Source organism: Molossus molossus, unplaced genomic scaffold, assembly GCF_014108415.1.
Source record: "Molossus molossus isolate mMolMol1 unplaced genomic scaffold, mMolMol1.p scaffold_m16_p_4, whole genome shotgun sequence".
Lineage (NCBI taxonomy): Eukaryota > Metazoa > Chordata > Mammalia > Chiroptera > Molossidae > Molossus > Molossus molossus.
The window spans coordinates 84936574-84946609 of record NW_023425377.1 but is presented as its reverse complement, the minus strand read 5'-3'; the positions used below and the strand labels follow the sequence as shown (position 1 = coordinate 84946609).

The window sequence follows — 10036 nt, the reverse complement described above, 5'->3', positions numbered from 1 at the left end:
ATTCCAGGAGTTCAATTGCCACCTGGTGGGAGAGAAGCTCCAGCTCCATCTCTTCCCCGAGATGTCCTCTCTTCCCTGCGGGCGAGGCCACTGGTGACTTTCGGGTCCTCGTCACTACTGCCTTCCTGGGCCCATCCTAACCCAGTGCAGCCTCCCCTTAACTTAATGACATCTGCAAAGACTCTGTTTCCAAATGACGTCACATCCACGGATAGCAGGGATTAGGACTTATATGTTTTATTTTGGGGGAACACTATTTTATATACTATAATAATCAACTTACTTAAAACAAGCAGCTAAGAGAAAAAAATCTTAAAAGCAGCCAAATGGGTGAAAAAATTATGTACAGAGGACGATAGATTTTTTTTTCCATTGGAAATAACACAGACCAAAAAAAGACAATAAAACATCTTTATATATTATTAGGGGAAAAAGAAGTCAGTCTAGCATTTTATATACGGCAGAAATATGTTTCATGAACACAGGTGGAATAAAGACTTTCTCAGACATACAAAAGCTAAAAGAATTCTTCACTAGCAGAAATGCACTATAAGAAATGCTAACAGAAGTCCTTCAAGCAGAAGGAAGATAATACCAGATAGAAATCTGAATCAGCCAAAGGAAGGAAGAACACTAGAAGTGGTAACTCTGTGAGTAAATAGAAAATATTTTTTCTTGTTATTTAAATAAACAATAATTGACTGTTTAAAACAAATAACAACGCATTGCAGAGTTTATAACAGGCATAGAACAAAATGAATGACAACAGCATAATGACCAGAGTAGAGACATGGAGGAAGTATATTGTTTGAAGATACTTATTGTAGACATTTAAGTGATGCAATAGCAATGAGGTAGATAGTGATACATTACAGATGTTTACGATAAACTTTTAAAGCAACATTAAGATAATACAACAAAGCCCTGACTGGTTTGGCTCAGCGGTTAGAGCGTTGGCCTGCGGTCCTGAGAGACCCAGGTTCGGTTCCCGCTAAGGGCATGTACCTCGGTTGCAGTTTGTCCCCGGCCCTGGTTGGTCGTGCGGATGGCAGCCACTTCATGTGTCCCTTTCACCTCGATGTTTCTCTCTCTCTTCCTCTCTTCCCCTCCCACTCTATCTGAACAAAAAATGGAAAAATGTCCTCGGATGAGGATAAAAAAAAATTAAAAAAGATAATACAACAAAGAGATACAGCTAATAAGCCAACAAAGGAGATAAAATGGAACAATAAATATGCAATATCCTAAAAGAAAGAGGTGAGAAAAAATGAAAAGAGGAACAAAGAACAGGTAGGACAAGTAGAAAACAAATAAAAATATAGAAGATTTAAACCTAGCCATACAAATCATCAAATGTAATGGTCTGAACACCCCAATTAAAGTCAGAGACAGTCCGATTAGCTTAAAAAGCACAACTCAACTCTATGCTGTGTAGCAACTTACTCTAAGCAAAAAGATACAAGTTGATTGAAAGTAAAATGACATAGAATTATATATACTGTGAACACTAATTTGAAGAAAGCTGCAATGACTATATTTAAGACAGAGTGGATTTCAGAACAAAGAATATTACTAGGGATCAAAAAGTTGTTTTTAATAAAATGGTCAACTCATCAAGAGAAGTAAAAATCTCAAATGTCCATGCACTTAGCACAGAATTCTCGAATACAAAACTGCAAGGAGAAACAGAAATGCACAGTTACAGTGGGATGCTTCAGCACTACTCTCTCAATAACTGATGCGACGACTAGACAGAGTATCAGTAAAAACACAGAAGACTTAAACAACATCATGAACCAACCTGAATAACTGTCAACTATAGAACACTCTATCCACCAACAGCAAAATATATATTCTTCTCAAGTGCACTTAAAACATTTACAATGGACCACATCCTGAGCTATGAAATAGCCTCAATAATTTTAAAAGTTCAAGATATATAAAGTAAGGTTTTTGACAATGAAATGATATTAACATTTTCTAACAGATCTCTGGAAAATCTCCAAATAGTTGGAAACTAACACACTTATAAATAACGCATTAGTCAAAGAAAATGTAAAAGAATTTTGAACTACGTGAAAAATGAAAACACTGTGTATCAAAATTTGTGAGGTTTCACAAAGGGAACAGGAGGAAATTTATAGCACCAAATACCTCTATGTGTAAAGAAAAATGGTCTCAAACCAATGATCTTACCTTCCAACTAGAAGTCACTAAAGTGGAGAGAAAAGCAAAGCTAAAGTAAGCAGAATAAAGAAAACAATGAGGATTAGAGCAAAAATCGATTAGGAAATATTGCAGAGAAAAATCAATGAAACCAAAAGTTGGTTTACTCAGATGATCAATAAAATTGATTAACCAGTAGAAAGACTGATTAGAAAAAAAGAGAAGAAACAAATGACTAATATCAGGAATGAGAGAAGTAACATCACGTAAACAAAAACTAGCAAAGCTCATTCAGGAAGAAATAGATAATCTTAGTAGCCCTATGTCCATTAAACAAATTGAATTTGCAATTAAAAACCTTCTTACAAAGAAAACTAAAAATGTAGATGGCTTCACTGGCAAATTCTATGAAACAATTAAAGAAAAACTCACACCAATTCTAACTAACTTTTCTAGAAAACTGAAGAAGAGGGAATGCCTTCCAACTACTCTATGAGGCCAGCATTACCTTGATACCATAAATCAGACAAAGACATTACAAGAAAACTTGGATCAATATCCCTCATAAACATAGAAGCAAAAATTCTTAAGAAAATTTTAGCAGATCAAATCCAACATTTTATAAAAGGGATACTATATCATTGCCTGGCTGGTGTGGCTCAGTGGTTGAGCATCAACCCATGCACCAAGAGGTCACTGGTTTGATTCCTGGTCAGGGCACAGGCCCAGGTTGTAGGCCCCATCCCCAGTGCGGGGCATACAGGAGGCAGCCAATCGATGTTGTCTCTCATCGATGTTTCTATCTCTCTCTAAAAGCAATAAACGAAAAAAAAAATCTTTAAAAAAATACATGAAAGGCCCTGGCCAGTTTGGCTCAGCAGTTAGAGTGTTGGCCTGTGGTCCAAAGAGACTCAGGTTCGGTTCCCGCTAAGGGCGCGTACCTTGGTTGCAGTTTGTCCCTGGCCCTGGTTGGGTCGTGCAGGTGGCAGCCACTCGATGTGTCCCTTTCACGTCGATGTCTCTCTCTCTTCTTCTCTCTACCTTTCACTCTACCTGAACAAAAAAATGGAAAAATGTCCTCGGGTGAGGATTAAAAAAAAAAAAAAGAAAAGAAAAAGAAATAAAAATAAAAGGCATACTGTATGATGACCACGTAGATTTATCCTGGGAATACAAGGTTGATTTAACAAGTCAAACATCAATGTAATTCACCATATTCACAGACTAATAAAGAGCATCCATATGATCATCTTCTAGTTTCAAAATATCATTGGCAGAATCCAGCATCCACTCCCAATTCCAAAAAACAAAAATAAAAGTTTCCCCTAACTGTGAATAGAAGGAGACTTGACAAAGAGTTTGTATGGAATATATATGACTAGCATCACATTTCATGGTGAAAGACTAAATGCTTCTGCATCTGCTCCTACCACTTCCGCTCACATCCTACAGGAGGTCAAGTTTTAAATTAGGAATTTGGGGAGGGAAGGCACACAGGTTGGAATGAAGAAGTCTAATAGTCTCTGCTTGCCAATGACACGATCATCTATGTAGGAAATCCCACAGAAACTACAAAAAAGAGACTAGAATTAGTGAGTTTTCCAAGGTGGCAGCATACACAATGTGCAGAAATGGACTGTATTTGTATAAATTAGCAGTGAATAATTGGAAAGTGAAATTTAAAAAACAGTACTACAACTCCATAAAAATATGAAATACCTAGGAATAAATCTAAAAATATATGAGCAAGACCTAGGTACCGAAAATCACAAACATTAAGAGAAATAAAATGAATTAATAAACTGAGAACTATATTGTGTTCACAGATTGCAAGACACAATATTTTTCAGCTGTAAATTCTCCCCAAATTGATTTTCTGATTAAATGTAATCTCAGTTGAAATCCCAGCAGACTTGTTTTTACAGAAATTGACAAGCTGATTCTAAAATGCATATGGAAATGCAAAGGACCTAATATAACCACGAGCATAGCAACAGAAGAGAATAAAGTTGGAGAACTTATGCTACCGGATTTTGCTAAAGGTTATAAAGTGACTTAATATGCTATGAAGTGATGATATAAACTGCCGAAGCTCACATTTCCGACGAGAGGTTTAAAACAATTGTATTCACACCACGTTTCCCGAGGAGCAGATCCTTCCCTGTCGGTCCAGTTCTCAGGGCTGCTGGCAGCTCACTGTTAGGGATCCACCGGGCCCTTGTGAAGGCTGCTTGGAAAATTCAACTCCTGAGCGATGGTTTTACATGAACTTGTTGGGACCAGAAAAAACAGCTTTCCAATGCTCACAGCACTTTTTTTTTTTTTTTAAATAAAAATAATCAAGCTGTAGAGAAATGTAGGGAATATTCATGCTGAATGATGGAAAAGAAACATTTAAGTAACTTATTTTCTATTGTTTTTGTTAATCTTACCTGAGGATATTGTTTTCTGGGTTTTTTTGTTTTTTTTTAGAGAAGAGAGAGTAGAAGTGGGGGAATAGAAAGAGAGAGAGAGAGAATGAGAGAGACATCAGTTGCCTCCTGCCTGCATGAGCCCTGGGGATGAAACCTGCAATCCAGGTACATGCCCTTGACCAGGAATCCAACCCGTGACCCTTCAGTGCTTGGGCTGACACTCTAACCACTGAACACACCGGCTCAAGGGCTTAATTACCATATATGAAATTAGAGAAGGGCCTGAACTTCATAAGTTTCACTGATTTTCACCAGTCACACTCCCTGATTGTAAGACTTATCTAGCTGTCAGCGTGATTGGGTGGTGAATTTAAGCCACATTATCCCAAATAAGTGCATGCATAACTTTTTAAAGGGCTAATTTTTTCATCATTTTATTTTAAAATCAATGCATTCATTGACTACAAATTTTGAGATTGGCATACCGCTATGATTAATTTGCAAAACAGAATAAAAACATGTATTGTAAGATATTAACTGTGTAATAAACTAATCCAGTGACTGATACATAGCAGACAGACTGTAAATGTTGCATCAATTAGTGAAAAAAAGTTACCTAGTAATCTATAATAGTCAAGACACTAGTATTGGCATAAAGATAGACAAACAGATTAATAAAACAGAACAGGCGGCCCAGAAATAGACCTATATTTATATGGACAATTGGTTTTCAATGTATGTGCAAAATCAATTTAGTTGAGAAATAATAGTCTTTTTAAAAAATAGTGTTGGAACAACTGGATATCAATATATAATATATATCATATATACTATATATACAGCTTGAGACATTGTTAGGTACGTCCTATATAATAGATATTGTTAAGTCTTCTTATGAAAAGGAGATTTTTTTAATGATACTTTTAATCTCACTTATTTTTGTGAATCTACTCTGGCCCCAGAATGATCAGCGACATTTTTCAAACATTGTAAGTTTGTTTGAATAGTTTATAAAATTTCCAGGGAATGACTTTTATATGTGTATAAAAACATATTTCATCTTCCCAACAACGCTGCAACGTAGGTATTATCATCAGCATTTTACACTCCAAGAGACTGAGTCTCAGAGAGATCCTCCGACCTTCTGGCTGTCAGTCAACCTGTGAGGGCAGATCCAGCATTTTCAGTCAGGTCTGTCTGACTCGAGTTCATCGCTTCATAAGCTTCATGGTATTTCTGGATGTCCACAAAGCATCTGCCCCGTTCTCTGATCACCGTGTTGTGGCTAAAATATTATCTGTATAATTTCTCTCTTAGACGAATTTACAACTGGTTGAGACACTGTATCTCAAGCATTAGTCAAAGATTCTGGGTCTGCCTGGAAGAAAAGGGGTTTCTCCTGGAAATCCAAGTCTGGTTGGTTGGCAGTGGCTGCCCAAGTCCTCTGTGGAGAATTCTGCAGGTAGATCTGGGCTCAGCAGACAAAGCATGAAATCTACCGGCAGTTTCTAGTACAGACTGAGGGAGGAAGGGTCAGGAGTGGCAGTGAGTGACAAGGCTAAGTATAACCGATGCTCTAAGACCTTAAACAAGTGACAGGTCTTTCTGAGTGAACTGCCCAGTTCAAGATTTTGCATCATGACTTTCAAGACGATACTTGAGGACATGCTAATGAAGCCCATGCATGACACAAAAGTGGGAGAGGGAAACTGTGTTTCAGATTTCAGAGTCTACATTAAATTATTTTAGCAAACTGAAATGGAGGGCCCAAATAAACAAAACAAAGAATGAGGGTCAATTCCTATAGCAAAGGTTAAAATGGTAATAGATGAAGGGTATAAGAATATGAATGGAGAGGCTCTGTCTTAAAGGCAGTTCATATGAAATATACTTAGGCTTTTATTAATCCTATGGGCCAGCAAGATGACTTGACTGCATTAATTAAAGGAAATCATAAAACCAAAGGACATACAAGTCCCATCAAGCTCCCTTACTCTAGTGCTACCCAGTGGAACTTTCTGTGATAATTCTGTGGAATGTTCTAAATCTGCAAATCCACTATGGCAGCCACTAGCCCTTGTAGCTATCTATTGAGTACTTGAAATTAGATAGTTCAACTGCATTTTTAGTTATATTTAAGTTTAATTAATGTATAGTTCGGGGGATGTAGGAGGGGGGATGTTGGAGCAGGGAGGAGGGGATCAATGGGGGGAATAGGGGACATCTGTAATAATTTCAACAATAAAGGTGTTTTTAAAAAGTTTAGTGAACGATGAAATGCAATTGATTTGTATGTTCCCACAGACAGAAATAAAATAAGTTCTTGTCGGACTTCAAAAAATAAAAAAATAAATGAATTTAAATAGCTACTTGTGACTGCAGGCTACATGTTAGACAACAGAACCTTAGACAAAGTACCTTCATTTTGGGGCCCAGGGTACCTAGCAGGCCAGCAGGTGTGATTCAGGGTTTTAGAAGGAATCTAGAAAGCTATTTAGCCTAGAAAAGATCCTTTGGAGAGAACGTGTTCTTCAAATAGCCTCAAGTATCTATCTCCTAAAGAAGAGGGTCAGACTCCCTGGTGGCCCCAGAGGTCAGGACTGAGGCCAGGGGCCTGAAAAACACAGGACCGAGGTGTCTTTGATATGTAAGTGAAGAGGTGGTACTTTCCAATAGTGAGAAATTGCCTCTTGGGTCCTCAGCTTCCTCACCTATAAAATGAGGGCGGTCAACCAAATGATCTATAAAACCTAGGGTTTTACAGGCTATAGTATTTAACAATAGTTTTAATTAATTGACATGAACATAGAACAAGAGTGTCTTTTCACAGTATTTTTTGGCATTGATCATGGAAGAAAAGTTTACCTTCCCTGTGAATGTCTGCGAAGGTCTTGCCAGAAAGCAGAGGGCACACTCAATCTGGCTAATTAAGGAGAGGTTCATTCATACAGGGAACATATACAAGGTTAAAACCCAAAACAACGGGGTTGTAGGTCACAATGAGCAACAGTATGAGCTTGTCCCACCCATGGTCATCCAGCCCATGGAGACCTGCAGGGAGAGCAAATACCTTCACCTAACTCATCTCCCATCCTACCAGTGCTTCCTGGAGGCCAGATCCAAACTAAAGCAAGAAAGCACGGAAGCCTATTGCTGCAGCCCTCTCAGGATCACAGGACACAGGGCAAGATGAAGGAGGGTTGAGTCTGTATCTGGAGGAACAAAAAGATTCAGCACAGGCTACCTGTCTTGGTCAGCTTGAGCTGCTGTAACAAAAATACTATAAACTAGGTGGCTTAGACAGGAAACATCTGTTTCTCAGCATTCTGGAGGCTGAGAAGTCCAAGATAAAGGTGCCAACAGTTCTGGTGTCTGGTGAGAGCCAGCCTCCTGGCTTATGGACAGCCACTTTCTTGCTGTGTCCTTACATGACCAAGAGGGGGAGCTCCTGCCCCTTTCTCCTACAAGACACTAATCCCATTGTTGGAGCGTCACCCTCATGACTTCACACTATTCTAGCCCTGGGCCTTTCTGTTTCTCCATCACCACACATTCCTCCCAGTCTTCAGCTACTTATATGTCCTGGTCCTTCTATTTGGAAAGCATTTCCTCCAAGCCACCAAAATGGGGCACTGACATGATTAGGTATATCTACGTTTAGGGCACGGCAGAAATCCAAGAGGGAAAAGAAAGAAACAGGCTAAGATGCACAGGGAACAATGTCTATTTCCTAATCTGTCTCCTGCCCCAAATACTTCTGCTCTCCTCCCCCAACCTGTGTTTACGTGTCTCCTCTGCATCACTGAGATCAGTCAGCTCTCAACAGAATTCTCGCCACCTCCCAGAGGCCTCCCCCAACCAGTGCAGCTGAAACAGCCCCGGGCCACTCCACCACCTCAGACACAACTCACTACCTTATCCTGCTAATCACTTCCGTATCGTTTCTCAGGGCCCGCAATGACCTTATTTACTCGTGTATTTATGTGTCTATTGCTCATGTCCCCCACCCCTTGTCTTGAATGTGAGCTCTGAAGGGCAGGGACGGCACGTGTCTTTCTCTAGCACAGTCCCTGATGTGACAGCTGCACCATGTGTGTGAAAAACGGTTATTGCTACTAAAGTTGCGAGGAGCCAGAGGTGTACGTGTTTCCCAGAAATTTCAATCTTATTTCCCATCTTGGGGAGAATGACTCAGGCTTTTATCTTACAGTACTTGGGAATAGCCACCTGAACAAGTAAAAGACGGCTGAGACATCACACCATTTGTATGATTAGACTGTAGACTTTTATTAGAACAAGCATTTCTCATAGCTGTAAGCAGTGCGTTAGAATTCATCAAGCAAACTCCGATCTCTGCCACAGGAGGCCAGAGAGAGAGAGAAGCCCCTTACACGTGTGTGGGATCAGAGAACGAAGTATGTCGGTGAATGATTGATTGAGGCTATAAATGTTTGCAAATTTTAAGGCACTGGCGGGTGCAGGCAGGTGAGGTGGCACAGGCTGGGATGAAGGATTTCCAGCATGCCTCATCCGGCAGCCAGCCTCCCCTTCCTTCCCTAGCTCCCACGGCAGGCACTCAGGCACAAGAAAGGTGAACACATCATATTCACTATCCTCATTCAGACCCCAAATGATCCAAAAATTTTCACAACTCTACTCCCTCCGCAACCGGCTGGGAGAGAAACTACGTATCTAGCGCTCAGGCAGACGCAATAGACCCGGCTTCCTGAGGCCTCTGTGCCCTGCAAAGCCCGTGATGAGAGCCACAGAACAACTGCCCAATTTGTTGGAAGCGTTTTTGCTGGGACCTCAAGGGCCATCGACATGGGGAGATACTACTTTTTAATACCCATCGGACAGGACACTCCGGTGCCACCAAGGCCACAGTAGCCGCCGGGGTTCTTGCTCAGGTACTGCTGGTGGTAATCCTCCGCGTAGTAGAAAGTCTGTCCCTCCCGGATGTCGGTCGTGATCTGGCCATAGCCGTGCTCAGATAGGACCTGTGGGGAGAAAGGCATCATCAGGACCCGATCCTGGGCAGAGGTGGAGGGACATGGCCCTCAGGCTGTGGGGGAGGCTGTCAGGGTAGCTAGGGGTATGCCGTTGGTCCTGGCCCGCCTGGGCTTTGCCATTTACCAGCTGGGTTATTCTGGGCAAGCTATAATATCCTTGATTTCCCAGGGGAAACAGCAGGGACACGTGGCTCCCTGGATGCCCGGGAAGAATGGGGTCCCTGAGAGCATTCAGCCTGGCTACAGTGGGAGGGGCACCCGCAGGGTGAGGCAGGGAGGGCTGAGCAACCCAGGGCTGCCCCCTCTGATTCTAGCCCAGGACAGGCCCCTGCCCACTCACAGGGACAGAGGATCCCCCACTCGCTCCCTGTGGTTCTAGGGAGCAGAGACCCTGCCAGGATGCCCGGGCAGCAGAGGGTCACTGGGGTCTGGGCTTTGTGACTC

At 41.1% G+C, this 10036-nt stretch overlaps 1 protein-coding gene across 2 annotated transcripts in view; it reads right to left on the bottom strand.

The window, feature by feature from the left end:
• Nucleotides 1–8858: 8858 nt before the first annotated feature.
• The window catches only part of MSRA (methionine sulfoxide reductase A), a 385848-nt gene continuing 384670 nt past the window's right edge, over nucleotides 8859–10036 (bottom strand). For both annotated transcript variants that reach the window (XM_036241934.1, XM_036241933.1), the window contains exon 6: nucleotides 8859–9580. In XM_036241934.1, the coding sequence (XP_036097827.1) occupies nucleotides 9416–9580 (165 nt within the window). In that variant the 3' untranslated portion in view covers nucleotides 8859–9415. The remainder of the gene's footprint in view (nucleotides 9581–10036) is intronic.